This window comes from Piliocolobus tephrosceles, chromosome 5 (genome assembly GCF_002776525.5).
Source record: "Piliocolobus tephrosceles isolate RC106 chromosome 5, ASM277652v3, whole genome shotgun sequence".
In the NCBI taxonomy this organism is placed as follows: domain Eukaryota; kingdom Metazoa; phylum Chordata; class Mammalia; order Primates; family Cercopithecidae; genus Piliocolobus; species Piliocolobus tephrosceles.
Window position 1 is genome coordinate 131,927,602 of NC_045438.1, and position 17,034 is coordinate 131,944,635.

The 17,034-nt window shown below is 51.7% G+C and overlaps 1 protein-coding gene across 3 annotated transcripts in view; it reads left to right on the top strand.

The window, feature by feature from the left end:
- The first annotated feature begins 2,561 nt into the window (after positions 1–2,561).
- Positions 2,562–17,034, top strand: part of CPNE5 (copine 5) — a 97,202-nt gene continuing 82,729 nt past the window's right edge. Inside the window, exon 1 of one of the 3 annotated variants that reach the window (XM_023212670.2) lies at positions 2,562–3,282. In XM_023212670.2, the coding sequence (XP_023068438.1) occupies positions 3,188–3,282 (95 nt within the window). In that variant the 5' untranslated portion in view covers positions 2,562–3,187. The remainder of the gene's footprint in view (positions 3,283–17,034) is intronic. The other 2 variants (XM_031935643.1, XM_023212673.1) reach the window with 2 other exon arrangements.

A 17,034-nucleotide genomic window follows, 5' to 3' on the forward strand; every position in this document is an offset into this window, starting at 1 on the left:
ACATACTCGGCTAATTTTTTTGTATTTTTGGTAGAGAACGGGGGTTTCAGCATGTTGGCCAGGCTGGTCTCAAACTCCTCACCTCAAGTGATCCATTCGCCTCAGCCTCCCAAAGTACTGGGATTACAGGCATGAGCCACTGTGCCCGGCCTCCCAGAGCCCTTTCTACCTACCTCAACAGCATTCCTCATGCTGCACTGTGGTTTCTCCCTCTTCATGTCCTGGGGCCCCCAGTAGCCTGGGAACTCTTTGGGGATAGATACTGTGTCCTTTTTGCCTTTTTATTCTCTGAGCCTAGGACTGCACCAAGCACACAGCATGTGTCATTCTCTTTCTTTCTTTCTTTCTTTCTTTCTTTCTTTCTTTCTTTCTTTCTTTCTTTCTTTTCTTTTCTTTTTTTGCCAAATAGCCAGCAGTGAAAGTGCAATGACTGAAAGGGAATGGAGTGACACAGACAAGTGTTTACATTTTTCTAGAAAGAGACCCTGGGGCTGCTACTCCAAATGCTGTCACTTTGCAAGGTTACTGGGTAGAATTTCCATCTTACTACTCACTTGCTCAACAACTTGCAATGGCTCCCTATTGTTGTCTTTCCCAACAAGGCCTCATTTCATGGATGACTTTCCATTGTCTAGCCCTATCCTAAGAGAGAGTGAAGCCTCTTGCTCAGAGTCAGGCTTTGGTCTCAACTGCCTTATTTCACATTCTCACTATGCCAGTCCCCAGCTGGGTGATGATGAGTAAGTTACTTAGCCTCTCTGGGCACTGGCTTCCTTACTTATTAAATGTAGATAATATTTGGTTGGTGCAAAGTAACTGCAGCTTTTCCCATTAAAAGTAGTAATATCTCACTTATAAAATTATTTTGAGAATGTAAAATCATGCGCAGTCCCTGTGAATATGCTATAAACCACAGATTTATACAGTTTAAAATGGTAATTTTATGGTATATGACTAATATCTCAAAGAAAAATTAAGCATGGTGTCTGGCCCAGATCTTTGAAAATTAAACGATGCTAATTATTGTTATGAACAAGGTTTCCCAAAGGCCCTATCACTGGGCCAGGCACACAGCAGATGCTCAGTAAATACTCCTGGAATGAATGGAGAACATATTCCACAAGTATGCTTTGATCATTGTTTATGCCAGGTATGTGGGAGATGGGGAACATAGAGATTCCGAGTTCAGTTTTGCATCCTCAGGAAGGGAAGACAGAATTATTATAGTGGAGTGGGGCCTCCTGACCCAGCCGTGCCAGGCTGTCAGAGGAATTACAGCCTCTGCCACTTGCTGCCTGTTCCAGGAGGCAGAACCCAGTCCAGCTGATTCTGAGCCATGGGTAAATTGTCCTAGGCAGAGGAATGTGTTCTTGTATTTATCTTCGACTGACAGTATCTGATGTTCTGGGAATTGACTTCAAACAGAATCCGGAGGAGCCCCTTATAGTCCCGCTGCCACAGACAAGGCCCAGAGGGTGCAGCTCTGCCCAGCCCAGCACCAGGTTTTTGGCATCCGCGCCAGCCTGAGGCACATCGGCTTCGATATGCCAGGCGGTGAATGAGGAAGTGGACGCTCCAGCTCGGCAAAGCTTAGGCTGAGGCTGAGGATGGGCTAGAGTCGAGTCTAGGTGTGCAACCTTACTCAGGGAGACGCCTCTGCGCTGCAACCTCAAGCCCGGGAGGGCAAGGCTGGGCTAGGGAGGGGGATCGAGAGGGGCTTGGCTGGGAAGAGGACTGCAGGAGAGGTGTCCCAACTCTCCCCTGGCTCCCCAAGCACACAGCACGCGCCTACTCGGTGCTGGTTGCGTAGAAGCCCAGGGAGCTCGGGCCGATCTCCCAGTCTGGTTGCCACCAGACTGGGTGGCAGGAGCTTCTAGACCTGGAGGCTGGCTCAGTCGTGTGGTCACGACGGGCGGGGGAGTGGAAGGGCGCTGGCGCGTGGTTTCGGCAGCCGACTTGGCGAGGCCGCGGCTGGCGGGAACCACGGATGGGGGAGGCGCCCATGCACCGACCCCACCTGGGCCACTGGAAAACCGAGGTAGTCCCTCCTGGCACTGGGGTCGCCCCCACACACCTCCCCAGAAGGAGATGTAGGGTCTGTTTCTGGACTGAGACCTGCCCCCGAGTAGGGCGCACACTTAGCAGAGACCCTCCTCCCCAAGCCCCTGGGAAGCGATCTTTTTTGCACACCTCCCTCCCACTTATGTCCCCTCTCCGCCCTGCATAGACCTTTCTCAAAAAGGCACCCCTTGGTTCCCATAACCCTCTCCCTCCCCCAGGATGGAGTCCCCTGATGGGAGATAGGGGTGGTGAGTGGGGGCGGGAGCACATGAAGGCGCGCGCAACCAGGACCACTTCTTGCTGTCACCATGTCCCCAGCATCTGGACCGCGTCCCCCGGCCCGCCACGCGCGCACACACACACACACGCGCGCACACACACACACACGCGCACACACACACGCTCACACTTACCCTGCGCGCAGACCCCGCCCGCGGCCCCGCCCCGGCCCCTGCGGGCGCCCCCTCTGGCGCTCCCGGGTGGCGGGAGGCTGCGGCTTTGGGCAGATTTGATTTTCCCGCAGCCCGGGCGCCCAGAAGCCGAAGCCCGAGCCGAGGAGGTGGCGCTCGCAGCCGCGTCCCAGCCCCGTCGCCGCCGGCGCCGAGACCCAGGGAGAGGCGGCGCAGCCCGGACGCTCCGGGCTCCGCGCTGCCGGCGCCCCGCCACCCCCGCTGCCAGCGCCCCATCCAGCGCCTCCCGCCCCTGACGCCCCTCTCCCTGTCTCCTGCATCCCCTCTACCCCTGCCCACAGACGCGCGTCCCTCTCCTGGTGCCCCTCTCCACGACTCCGCGCGTCCCTCCCGGTGCCCTCTCCCCGCGACCCTCTGCCCGCGCCCCTCTCCGCCTTCCCCGCTGTGGCCCCGCTCCCTGGGCTCCTTGCCCTTCCCCGCTGGGCACCTAGCCTTCTCGCGGCGTCACCCGAGCCCCCACCTCGATCCGCGGCCCCCGCTCCCTCCGCCCTCTTCCCTCTCTCACTTCCCACGCCCCCTCTTCGCGCTCCTCTCTCCTCCCCTTGCCGCCCAGCCCTGGCTCTGGAGTTGGGGGAGAGCCCAGGGCTCCAGTCGCTCCGGAGGAGGCGTGAATCGCGCAGGGATTGACTAATTTGGGGTGGGGGGTGCGGTGGGCGATGGAGCAGCCTGAGGACATGGCGTCGCTGAGCGAGTTCGACTCCTTGGCGGGCAGCATCCCGGCCACCAAGGTGGAGATCACCGTGTCCTGCAGGTGAGCCTCCCGCTGGCCGGGTCCCCTTGCCCCCGGCTCTGGTCGCAGAGCCCCGAGGCCCCTGCCGCTTCGATCCTAAACCTCCGCGCGCCCCCTTGCCAGAGTGTCCTGGTCTCCAGGACTGCCCCCCTGCCGATCTGCCAAGAGCCCCTGTCCAGCTGCGGGTGGCGACCGCAGAATAGGAAGCCAGGCTGGGGTCATATCCCAGAAAGTTTGCGCTCCAGGCTGTTGCTTCCAGGAGCTACCAAGACACAGGAAGAGGGGGTCCAGGCACCCAAGTGGGGAGAGGCAGTTGGTAAAAGGCTGTACTATGGTCTCTGCTCAGGCTATCTCTGATCACCTCATCCCCAAATCACGAAGTGAGTAATATGCCCTCATCCCTCCCAGGCTTCTCCAGCCTCTCCCTTCTATGCCCTCCTCTCTTCTCTCTTTGCCCCTTTGCCCCATCATCCCGATCTCCCCTCACCGTTCTCCCCCACCCCACTGTCCTAGACTCTAGGATTTTAAAGCCTTCCTTCGTCTCCATCAACAACGAAATCGACTCCTGGAAAAGGATCAGATTGACTCATTCATACTGAGGTGTGGATAAATGATAACAACTTAAAGTGACACCATTAAAAAAATAACTTGGGTCAAAAATGTTAAGCCAAAGGAGTAGAACACTGATTGTGAAATTGTAGAGTCCAACAGAGGAGGAGGGGGAATATTTTTGTGGGCTACCACGCCCAAATCTTCACTCATGTCACACAGGGTTTGGGGGTAACTTCTCTGTCTAAGAACTGGGTCTGCCCCGGGTTCTCCTAGCTGGGGGGAAGGCTGCCCCAGGCAGTAAGAGGGTATGGGTGGCGAAGGGGGATTTTTCCCTAGTTCAGTCTCTCTGTGGCTGGCCTAGGATCATGTGCTACAACGCAAGCATCACCCACTTTGAGGTTCCCCCACAGATGCCATGCCCCCTACCCCAAATAACTGGCAGCCTTTCTAGAGCCCTGGCTGTGCCCTTGTTCCAAATCACCCATCTCATCCTCTTTCAGGCTGCCCCTCGGTCAGACCCTTCATGAGAGGTAACCTCGTTGCCCCCCAGCCTGTATTACAAAGTTGTGGCATTGATGAGGTGTAGGTAGAGCCAGAGAGGCTAGGCAGGGGCATGAAAGAGGGAAGGACTCAGGGTGACTTTCTCTTGAAGACTTGGAGGTAAGTGGGAGTGAAGGCTGATCTGGTTGAACGTAGCTGCCCCCCTAAGCCAGGCCCTCTGGGAGCTCCTGTAATAACTCCCAGGTCCCGTACACCATGCCTTCAGGATCATCTCCCAACGCCATTTGCATCTTGTCATTACTCTGCTGGGAGATTCTTGATGGCCCATTAGCTCCAGTCTCACTTCCTCAGCCGTCAAAAGCAGCACGGCCTCCCCTCCCTTATTCTGCACGCACATCCCTGTGCCTGGGGCTCCCTCCCAGCCTTCAATCATGCCTGTCGTCTTCAGTTGTCTTGGGATCCTTCCCACCTCCAAGCCTCTGAACAGCCCATTCCCCATCCAGATTTCACTCCTCCTTTATCTCTGCAAGTTCATGACCCCCTCCCCCCGAAAAGCCTGGCTTCATGCTCCTCACTTCCAGGCATCCTCTCAACCATGAGGTACACAGCTCAAATCACTGTCTTCTGGGTCCCCTGGGCCCTAGGTACTCAACCTGGGCCACAGGGTCACTCACATACTGAGGATGAAACCTCTTGAGACATCTCAGGTGTGCAGACGTCATCCCTCCCCTCTCAAAGCAACTATGTAAGCATTTGAGGGCAGGGATTCCCACCCTGAGTCAGACCCATGCACCCTCTACTCCAGTGGAGAGGAAAGGAGATGGAGGGCAGACATTGTGGCTTTGGAGTCAGACACCTTGAAACAGAATCTCTGCTTCACCACTTGGGGCAAACTTTAAGCCTCAGTTTCCCCCACTTGTCAGGTACAAACAATAAGCAGCATGTACTCATGGAGAAGCCTTGTTCACCAAGGTAGCTTGTGTGCTTAGAGCAATGCCTGGCGCTGTGCCAAATACTGTTGGAATTAACTTGCAGGAGTAGAGGAGCATGAAGCACCTAGCAAGCTACTTTGCACTTGCTTGGCACACAGTAGGTGCTCAGTAAGGAGCTACAATGATCACCAGAAGGCGGTAGCACCTGGCCCCTCCTGTCTGCTTTCTGGAAGTAAAGATGTCCAAAGGACTCAAACCTCTTGCATAAGAGGCCTTCCTGGGGGATGTGGTTCTGGGGCTGACTCTGGGTCAGTTCCCTTTCGGGGGACATGATCCATGAGCTGAGGAAGACCCTGACCTGGGTCCTACTCATATTCTCCAGAAAACCAGAGGTGGGGGGAAATGGGTTTTGGTGGGGAGGGATGAAGAGGGAGCAGTCACTTAGAACAGAGGGGAGGTGAGAAAACAGTCTGGGTGGCCTTGAAATTGTAGATGCATCTCTTTGCCTCAGCCTGGCCCAACTATTCAGGTTCCAGAACAGAGAGAGAGGAGGAGGAAAAGGAGGAGGAGAGGAGCACAGGGAGGAGGAAGAGATGCAGAGAGTGGCTTTCTCCAGCATATTCTTCACTCCACGGTCACCAGTTAAAGAGTCAAGTACCTCCCCCCTGCACCCTGTGGTTAGTGCTATCAGGGCCCCAGGAGAGGATGTTCTGGGATGCTCTGCCTTGAGCATCTAAGTGACACCTGCTGGTGGGCACAGAACAGTAGGGCAGGCAGAGGGGCTGGCAGGGTGAGAACTCCAGAGGGTTTCAGGATAGGCAGCTGGGGTAGAGGGGCCAATGTTTCAGGGAAGATTATGAGTTGCCACCTCTGGCTCCCAGGAACACTTGTTTCCACTTGCCTTCCTCCTCATGAAGGGGCCTACCACTTCCTGCAGCCCCAGGAGCCTTCTGCTCTGTGCCTAGGGGAGGATCTAGCACCTGCTGTGCCCATCCTAGGGCTCAGCTAGCTAAGCAAAGTTGCCTGGCACAGGGTCACATCTGAGTCAGAGCACAGGGCCACCATGGGCCCAAGTCTTCACTGAAGGCAAATGACACTGTGGGATGGACAGTTTCAGGCCCCTGATTCAGGTAGAGTACACGATACTCCCAAACAATTATTTTTACTGACTATAGTAAATTCAGGCCCCAAGATTAGAAAGCCTTTGGTTATTTGGCACAATGGTTATGAATGTGAGCCCTGGAATCTGTCTCCTTGGTTTCAAATCCCAGCTGTCTTCCTATGACCTTGGGTAAGCTACTTAAGCTGTCTATGCCTCAGTTTCCTCATCTGTAAAGGAAGTGTAATGATCCTTATCAGTTACGAGGCTTAAATGAATTAATCCATGAATGGCGATTGATGTTGTTGCTTATTTGACACCTGGAAGTTAATAAAAATTTGCCTTTATAGCTGGCTCCCAGGGTCTGTGTGTGTCCTGGAAATCTGATCAATCTAGAGATTTTTTTTTTTTTTTTTTTTTGAGACGAAGTTTTTGCTCTGTTTCCCAGGCTAGAGTGCTAGAGCACAAAGGCGCTATCTCAGCTCACTGCAACCTCACCTTCTGGGTTCAAGCGATTCTCCTACCTCAGTCTCCTGAGTAACTGGAATTACAGGTGCCTGCCTCCACACAGGGCTAATTTTTGTATTTTTAGTACAGACAAGGTTTCACCATGTTGGCCAGGCTGGACTCGAACTCTTGACCTCAGGTTATCCACCCGCCTCAGCCTCCCAAAGTGCTAGGATTACAGGCGTGAGCCACTGTGCCCTGCCCATCTAGAGATTCTTAGGGGTTGTTTTGGGAGTGAGTAGGGCAGATGGTTTGTGGAACTAGATACCAGTAGACATTGTAAAAAATGTGACGTTAAAGACCCTCCTCCCTTGAGCCAAGAGCTCTTCCTTCCTCTGACGGCCTGTTCTAGACCCTTCTGGACTGTGCGAGCCATCCTGCAGAGTCAATCAAAACTTACCTGTCTGACGTTCCATTATCCAAAGGCCCCACTATTTTTCAGGTCTCCCTGCAGGAATCTGGCCCAGCATGTTGGTTAGAAAGAATGATTTGCATTTTTTACATAACAAGAAACCTTTGCACTTGCGCAGGGTCCTGCTGGAGAAGCGATGCACAGTTCCACATCGTGGGTTCCCAAGACCCAAGGAAGATGGGGCGGGGCAAGCTGAAAGCAGCCGATTGCTTAGCCCTGCTGGCTGCCCTCTCCCCACCAGCTGGTATGGGGCTGGTGGGCAGCTGTTGTTCTGCCCCAGAGATATTGTTTTCTGCTCTCTGTTCGGGTTGGCGTTTTGCTGCCCTGGAGCCCGAGAGACAGCCCGGCTCAGGAGCTGTGCCCTGGGCCTCTTAGGAGGGGTGTGAATAGCTCTGAGCGCTTTCTTCTGACAGGCAGGGAGAGGGTGGTTTGGGGGAGGGAGGAGCCTGGGGGAGTGCGGCAGCTGTCAAAGCCAGTGCTAGGAAAAGAAGTCCACTTAGCCACTGAATACACCAAGGTACTCAGGTCAGTGGAGCTAGGGGAATAATAACAGCGGCATTTACTGAGTGCCTACTGCATGCTAGGCACTTTACATTGTATTAGGCTGAACTGTATGCAATTTCTACACTCAACTTTTTTATTTTATTTTATTTTTTTTGAGATGGAGTCTTGTTCTGTCACCCAGGCTAGAGTACAGTGGCCCAATCTCTGCTCACTGCAACCTCTGCCTACTGGGTTCAAGCGATTCTCCTGCCTCAGCCTCTTGAGTAGCTGGGATTATAGGTATGCACCATCATGCCCAGCTGATTTTTGTATTTTTACTGGAGACAGAGTTTCACCACTTTGGTCAGGTTGATCTCAAACTGCTGACCTCAGGTTAATCCGCCCGCCTCGGCCTTCCAAAGTGCTGGGATTACAGGCATGAGCCACCACACCCAGTCGATCTGTTTTTAACCTATTCAAATAAATAACACCATTTGTTTTTCTTTTTTTTTCTTTCCTTCCTTCCTTCTTTTTTTTTTTTTTTTTTTTGAGATAGTCTCTGTTGCCCAAGCTGGAATGCAGTGGTAGTGGTAGAGTCATAGCTCAATGCAGTCTCCAACTCCTGGGCTCAAGTGATCCTCCTGCCTTAGCCTCCTGAGTTGCCAGGACTACAGGCACACACACCACCACACCTAGCTAATTTTTAATTTAAAAATTTATTTTTATTTTTTAATTTTTTTGTAGAGGTGAGGTCATACTCAGTTGCCCAGGCTGATTGGCTGATCTCAAACTCCTGATCTGAAGCAGTCCTCCAGCCTGTGCCTCTCAAGTGCTGAGATTAGGTGTGAGCCACTGCACCTGGCCTCACATAATACTTTTACATAATTCAAACTAAGATTATTATATTAGTTCTCAATTGCTACGTGACAAATTACCACAAACCTAGTGGCTTCGAACTACAGCCATTTCTCATTTCCTAGTTTGTGTAGGTCAGAAGTCCAGGCATGACATAAAGTGGCTTTTCTGCTCAGGGTCTCACTAGGCTGGAATCAAGGCATTGGCAGGGCTGTGGTCTTATCCAAGGCTCTGAGTCCTCTTCCAAGCTCACTAGTGGGTGTCAGAATTCAATTTCTTGCAGCAGAGAGATTAAAGTTCTGTTTTCTTTCTGGTTATTGGACCAGAGTGACTCTTGGCTCCTAGAGGCTGCCCCTAGGCCCTTGCCACATGGCCCCCTCACAGTATGGCAGCTCACTTCTTCAAGGCCAGCAGGAGAATCTCTCCCTAAACTGCTATGACAGAGTCTTATGTAAAGTAACTGTAATCACAAGAGTGAATATCTGATCACCTTTGTTATACAGCATAACCCAATCGCCTGAGTGACTAACCTATCATACTCCCAGGTCCCGCCACCTCTCAAGGTGAGGAGATTATACAGACGTGTGTGCCAGGAGACTGGAATCTTGGAGGCCATCTTATATTTCTGGCAATCACAATTGCTATGTCTTTTAAACTAGGATAGATAGATAGTAGTATTTTCTCTTTTTGTTGATTAGGAATTTGAGGTTCAGAGAGGTTAAGAGACCTGCCCAAGGTTACGCAGTGAGTACATTTTGGAGAGAGGGATCCAAATCCTATTCCCTCAGACTTCAAGGCCTTGAGGGCTTCTTGAGATTGGAGGTTGGGTTCTCCAGGAGGATGGTGGTGGAGGCCTGAGTACCAACTGTGGTAGGTGTGACCAAAAGGTAGGCACTCTCTCCCCGGGGATGGGAGAGGCCTTCCTTGCTAACAGATGCCCCTGGTTCTGAGCAGCAAACCAGAGAGAGTCACAGGATGGAAGTCAGCCTTCAGTGCCATCCAGACCACAGAGTAATAGCTTACCATCCCTCCTCTCCCAGCTCACAGTTCACCCTGTTCAGACTCAAGGTGATCACTGGAGATGTTCTACTCTTGGGAAGAAAGGGTAGGGAGGAGGCTGGGGAATTAGGCTGGAAAACTCTGGGGCAAAGAGGAGTCAGGCTTGGGTAGGAATGATTCAGATGTAGGTAACAGAAAATCTGACTAATGGTGGCTTAAACCTGAAAGGCATTTATTTTTCTCAGATCACAGTGAGTCTGGAGGTAGGTTATATCAGGGCTACTTTGTCAGCTCACTTTATCATCAAGGACCCTGTTGTCTTTCTGTTTTGCTATCACCTTAGCAGTAGGCCTCATTGTTACAAAATGGCTGCGTCTGCTTCAGGCATCACAACTGCATCCAAAGATAGGAAGCTAGGCACGAGGCCAGAGTCCTTTCTCTAAAAAGTTCTTTTTACCGGGAAAGTACAATCCTTTCCAAAATCTCTCAGCAAAGTTTCCTTTCTATTTCAGGGGCCAAAGCTGGGTCTCATGTGCACTCCTAGACTAGGGACAGGGGCCATCTTCCTGGATTTCAGGGAGTCGTCATCAGATCTAAACAATGTGCATTCTGTCAGCAGGAAGAGAGGGGCAATGTTTGCCGGATGGGCAACCATGGCATCTTCGGGGCCATTTGGAAACCAGGAGGCTTTCCAAGAACCTAGAATTTGCATCTCTGAGGCCTGCTCCTCAGGGTTTCCTATAGTCAATGGACGGTGGACAGTGTTAGGTGACTGATTCTCCAAGCACCGCTTGGCTGGACCCATGACTGCCTCTCTTTCTGCCAGTTTGCCAGCCAAGAATAAAAAGGCTTAGTGTGATTTCAAAACATTGCAAGGTTCCCTAAGGTCTCTTCTGCTGGCCTCACACAGACCTCACAGTAGCAACAGGACAGCTTTATACCTTAGGGTATGCAAGAATCCTGACCAGGACACTGAAAGTCTGTGCCACTACTGGCTTATCTTCTCTGGGATCCTGGCCAGATGGTTTAAGTTCTCCAACCTCAGTTTCTCCATTTGTAAACTGGTGAAAAATACTGGTCCTGTCCACATCCTCTGTCTTCATTGTTCTCAAGACTAAAGAGATTAAGTCTGTGACATTCTATATAAACTGCAATATGCTAAATCAGCATAATTGTGGTAATAGGCACCAATAACTGAACACTACTGACACATTCATTTATTTGATAATTGATATTGATCTTCATTTGCTATTGAGAAGCTTTTTTTTTTTTTTTTTTTTTGAGATGGAGTCTTGCTCTGTCACCCCTCCCTGGCCAACATGGTGAAACCCCGTTTCTACTAAAAATACAAAAATTAGCCAGGCGTGGTGGCGGGTGCCTGTAATCCCAGCTACTTGAGAGGCTGAGGCAGGAGAATCGCTTGAACCTGAGAGGCGGAGGTTGCAATGAGCTGAGATTGCACCACTGCACTCCAGCCTGGGTAACAGAGCAAGACTCTGTCTCAAAATAAAAAATAAAAAGAGTCCGGGTGTGGTGGCTCTAGCCTGTAATCCTGGCACTTTGGGAGGCCAAGGTGGGCAGATCACTTGAGATCAGGAGTTCGAGACCAGCCTGGCCAACATGGTGAGATCCCATCTCTACAAAAAATACAAAAATTAGCCGGATGTGGTGGCATGCGCCTATAATCCCAGCTACTCTGGAGGCCGAGGCAGGAGAATAGCTTGAACCCGGGAGGCAGAGGTTGCAGTGAGCTGAGATTGCACCACTGCACTCCAGCCTGGGCGACAGAGTGAGATTCCATCTCAAAATAAATAAATAAATAAATAAATAAATAAATAAATAAATAGAATTCTGGTCATCATGAAGAGAAGGGACTGGCGAAGGGTAGAGAGAGGCAGGCATGGAAGTGCGTTGCTAGGCAGAAGACTACTGAGGCCTCCAAGTGAGAGATGATACTGATGGTGGCATGGGGAGGAGTGAACAGATTTGGGGTATATTTTGTTTTTTGTTTTGTTTTCTTTTTTTTTTTTTGAGGCGGAGTCTCGCTCTGTCGCCCAGGCTGTAGTGCAGTGGCCGGATCTCGGCTCACTGCAAACTCCGCCTCCCGGGTTCACGCCATTCTCCTGCCTCAGCCTCCCGAGTAGCTGGGACTACAGGCGCCTGCCACCTCGTCTGGCTAGTTTTTTGTATTTTTTTAGTAGAGACGGGGTTTCACTGTGTTAGCCAGGATGGTTTCCATCTCCTGACCTCGTGATCCGCCCGTCTCGGCCTCCCAAAGTGCTGGGATTACAGGCTTGAGCCACTGCGCCCGGCCCAGATTTGGGGTATATTTTGAAGTAGAAACATTTAAGACTTGATGATGGGACAGGAGGGGGAATAAGGGAAAGAGAGGAATTGAGTGTGTTTCCTACGTTTCTGTTTGAAGCTGTTGACTTTACAGCAACTCCACAGGCTGGTATGTGACCCCATGCCCAGATGAGGAAACTGAGATGAAGTAGCTTGTCAGGGCCACATGTGGCCATATGGAGACTCCGGTTCAGATGCATCTGAGGCCAGAGCTCCTGCTCTCTTCCCTTGGCCATGTAGTGTGAGAGGGACAATTATTACAATAATTAATAACAATAAAAAAGCAAATTGCCCCAGGAAGGAGAGCTCTTTAAGCCATGTGAAAATTGCTTTTTAGACCTCGGTGAGGTTGCTTGGCAGCGAAACAGAGCACGCGGGTGAGAACGGGATCTGAAAGGGGAGATGGGTAAATGCCAGGGGCTACGTGCCAAGGCCTCTCTCCTCCCAGCTCCCGCCCTGCTTTCCTCGGATTACTTCTGCCTTTTAGGTCTGGGAGCCAGGCAGGAGGAGATGGGAAACCCTCCAATTCTCCTCTTCAGTCATTTGTTTGGGAGCAGCTCTGAGAGGCTGAGGATGGGAAGCAGGACAGTGAGGATAAGAGCCATTGCTGGCCCAGGTGGGGCTTTGGGAGACCTTGGCTTTGGTAGTGCAAGCACTCCCCAGGGCACCTTTAAATGAGCTTGAGTTTCAGAGTTCAGAGTTCAAATTTCTGCATGCCTTTTGACAAGCCGGTGACACCAGGCACATCACTCAGCCTATAGAATGGGAGCAAAGTCTACTTTCTGGTGTTGATATGGAATGTAAATAGAGGGTCACAGGCTAGGTACATAACAAAGGACTTGGCACAGATTATATACTTGATGGGTGTCATCTCTCTCCCACCCCGTTTGCCAGATGTTTATGGTGAATTGCTCTATGCAGAAATGGGGTGATGCTGGTCAGTACCTCAGGGGCCTCTGTGGGACCATTAGGATTCCTGTTGTAGTTTTGTTTTTTTGTTTTTGCAATTCCTACACTCAACTTTCTCAACTTTTTTTTCTGAGACGGAGCCTCACTCTGTCGCCCAGGCTGGAATGTAGTGGTGCGATCTCGGCTCACTGCAACCTCTGCTTCCCGGGTTCAAGCGATTCTCCTGCCTCAACCTCCCAAATAGCTGGGACTACAGGTGTCCACTACCATGCCTGGATAATTTTTGTATTTTTAGGAGAGAATGGGTTTCACCATATTGGTCAGGCTGGTTTTGAACTCCTGACCTCAGGTGATCCACCTGCCTCAGCCTCCCAAAGTGCTGGGATTACAAGTGTGAGCCACCGTGCCCAGCCTTCTGTTTCTTTTATTTATGTTTTTTTGTTTTTGTTTTTGTTTTTTTTGATACAGGGTCTTGCTCTGTCACCCAGGCTGGAGTGCAGTGGTGTGATCACGGCTCTCTGCAGCCTTGACCTCCTGGGCTCAAGAGATCCTCCCACCCCAGCCTTTTGAGTAGCTGGGACTACAGATGCACACCACCACACCCGGCTAATTTTGTTTATTTTTTGTAGAGACAGGGTCTCCCTATATTGCCCACGTTGGTCTCAAACTCCTGGCCTCAAGCGATCCTCCTGCCTCAGCCTCCCAAAGTGTTGGGATTATAGGTGTGAGCCACCAGGCCCAGCCAGGATTCCTGTTTCTACCTGACCTTGGCTCTCCTGTCCCCACTCTCTGCTCAAGGAAAGCTGTACAATCAGTGGGCAGTGGTGGGCAAGGGTAGTAGGGCTTGGGTCCTGCTAAAGCCAAGCTTTAGGGAGTGGAGAGGGGAGAATATGGAGCATTCTTAGGTGCCATCTTCATTCTCCACAGGCCTTTATTGAGCACTTATTGCATGCCAGGCATTGCATTGCAACTTACTATGTGAGTTTAATCTCAGAAAACTCCTGGGAGGGTGGGACTGTTATTACCCCTTCTTTACACATAGGAATACTGATGCACAGAGAAGCTAAGTGACATGCCAGAGGCCATATGGCAAGTAAGGGACAGAGTTGGGTGTTGCATCCAGAGAGGAAGCTTGAGGTCTATGCTCTCAATGCCCCCACTTTTCACCCAAGGTTGGAGGGATGCTTAGGGTGAGTTGTTGGGAGGAAGATAAACCATCTTTTCTTGACCTTTTTGGACTCATGAATGTCTTTGGGTATCTAATGAAAGCTCTCCAGAACAACGTATCCATATGTATGGTATCCGTATATACCAATATGCCATACTTTGCATATTGGGGACCCATGACCTCCGTTAGGGGTCCTGCTGCAGGAAAATGTTTCTTTCTATGCTGCAGCCAAAGCCTTTGCTCAGTGCATTGATGCAGTACTAATGGGCTTTGTTTAGAGACAACCAGGGATGGTCAGTTCACCCAGCATCTCAGTTCAAGAGCAAACATGTCTCCTCTCTGGCTGAGGATTCCATGAGGCAGAGGCTATGTCTCCTGGTCAGACTGGGCTCCCTGAGGGCAGGGTTGTATCTCCCTCTCAGACTGGTACACCCCAGCCTCTACCCATACCTTTCTTTCTTTCTTTTTTTTTTTTTTTGGTTTGTTGTTGTTTTAGAGATGAGATCTCACTGTGTTGCCCAGGCTAGTCTCGAACTCCTGAGCTCAAGTGATCCTCCCTCCTTGGCCTCCCAAGTAGCTAAGACTATATGTGCCCAGCTTCTTTCTTAAGTCCCCCCAGATGGGAGGTGTTACCCTGTGGCCCCTCTTTTAGCACCTGCCAGGGGCTCTCATTTTGCCCTTCCAGTGCTTTCTGTCCTTGCTGTGGCCTTGGAGACTTCTGACCTCACAGTCCGGTGAATGACCGTTTTCTCACTGCCAGTGCATTGGAAATGGTTCCTCAAGGGTAAGCGGGGAGGAGAGGGGCTCTTGGCTCTGCTTCCTTGGCCTTGATTTAAGGGACAAAAGGAGCCAGGCTCCAGGCTGCTGTGCAGACAGCGGAAGGGTTGTATGCTCTTTAAAAAAAAAAATACGTTTTTCCGGTTAAAAAAAATTTCTCTTTGTGCTCTCCAAAGACAGAAAGTGGAGAAAAAGTACTTGTGGTCTGGTCTTGTCTGTGCCCTGGTGTCTCGGGCCCTTCCTCAGGGCGGAAGACCCGGTTTCCTCCCCCAGGCTTTTGGCTGTGTGCCTGTGGGCAAGTGACTCGCTGCCCCTGGGCCTGGAAGTCCTCAGTGGATCAGGGTGAGGATCAGTGGGGGAAGGCGCTGTACCTCGAAGAACCTTCTGGTGCTGCACATGTGTGTGGTGTTGTCTGTGACTTTGCAGCGGGAGAAACTGAGGCCCTAAGAGACAGTGTCTCAACGTGGTATTTGGACGGCTGCCATCAGAGACATAACAGTGGGATATCTAGGGGGCACTTGTGTAAACATAGCTTCTGGAGCCCTGCTTCAGACCTGCACAGCCAGACTCTGGGAACAGAGCCGAGGAACTGCCATTTTATACCCGAGGGCAGGGGTGAGCCCCAGAAGTGCGAGGCCCATTGTTCATGGGGAGAAGCCACCTGTCCAAAGCCAAGAGAGGAAGTTTAGCAGGCCCTGAGGCTTCTGTCTGGACAGGCAGTTAGGAAGAGGGATGGATGGAGGCACATGTGGACGAGGTGTGGGATTAGAGAGAGTGTAGGGTGCAGAGACCTAGGTGAGAGGCAGAAGGCCCTCGAGGCTGAGAGTGGGGAATGGAAGGGAGGCTGAAGAGGGGCTGAGTTGGGGAAGGGACTCAGAAGGGAGCCCTGGAAGTGTGTTGAGGCGGGCTTCTTCCTTGGACCTGGGAGGGTGGAGGTTGCTTGTGCTGTGCTTGACACCAAGTGTGCCTGAGCATCCACTGGGAGAGTGACGGCTCCGCTCAGCACTAGGCTGAGGACAGCTGACCTCTCTGACAAGGCTGATGAGGCCCCAGGTGCTCCACATATCGAATCTCCACAGCAGCTCTGAACTATTTTTACTCCCCCCACCCCGCTTTACAGATAGGGAAACTGAGGCACGAGGTGAGCAAACCCAGCTTGTCTAACTGCAGAGCCCATGCACTTAACTACTACATGCCACAGCTGAGAGGAAGTGCAAGGGGCTGTCCCCGAGCTTGACCGTGCGCCACCCAGACAGAGGCTTCACTCACCCATCTGGCCATTCTTTTTGGTCGTCCTTCATCCATCCAGCTTGCCAGGCCACTACTCTGACTCAGGTGCTAGGCTGGCCTGTGGTAGGGTGGGGAACCCTGCCGTGGAGGCATGCACAGCCCGTGTGAGAGACAGATACACCCATGATTTTGCAACCGAGCATGTACAGAGTATGTAATGGGGTCCTACAAGTCACACAGCTGCACACTACAGGCCAGAGAGCGCTCAGGGGAGAGGAGAGGAAGTAGCTGTCCATCAGGGTCCAGGAAAGGCAAAACTGAGGAAGGATAGGAATAGTCTGGAAGGATGACAAGAACAATTTCAGGAGAGTGGAGGAAACAGGGTTTGCTTTATCCTTGGGTGCTGGTTGCCAGGGTGACCCACGTCGCAGGACTCAGTGAGGGTCTTGAGGTCACCGGGCAAGGAGCCAGGTGGTTAGACTCTGTTTCTTAGTCTAGCTGTGTGCATCTAGCCCACCTGGGAAGTGGGCAGGACCAGGAAAAGCCCCATTTACTTGTCTGCTAAGACCTCCCCCTCCCACCCCCCGAAACACATGCGCACAAGCACACACATACACACACGCGCACGCACACACACACGCGCACGCACGCACACACGCACGCACGCACACACGCACGCACGCACACACGTGCACACAAACACACACGCACGCACGCACACAAACACACACGTATCTAGGCTGACATCCAGGGTCTCACTCTCTCCCTAGCCTGGATATGACCAGACCCGAGTTCTAGAGCCACACTTGGAGGAGACCCAGACCTTGGAGGAGTCAAGTGTTGCCTCTCGGAGTCTCACAGTCCTGATTTGTAAAGGAGTTGGGAAAGGTGACCTCTGAGGTCCTCTCCAGCTTGAACATTCGAGGATTTTATGTCATTGCTGAATTTCATTATAGAATTCAAAGATAAACCTAAAGCGCTTGCTTTAGTAGAGAAGTCCCCC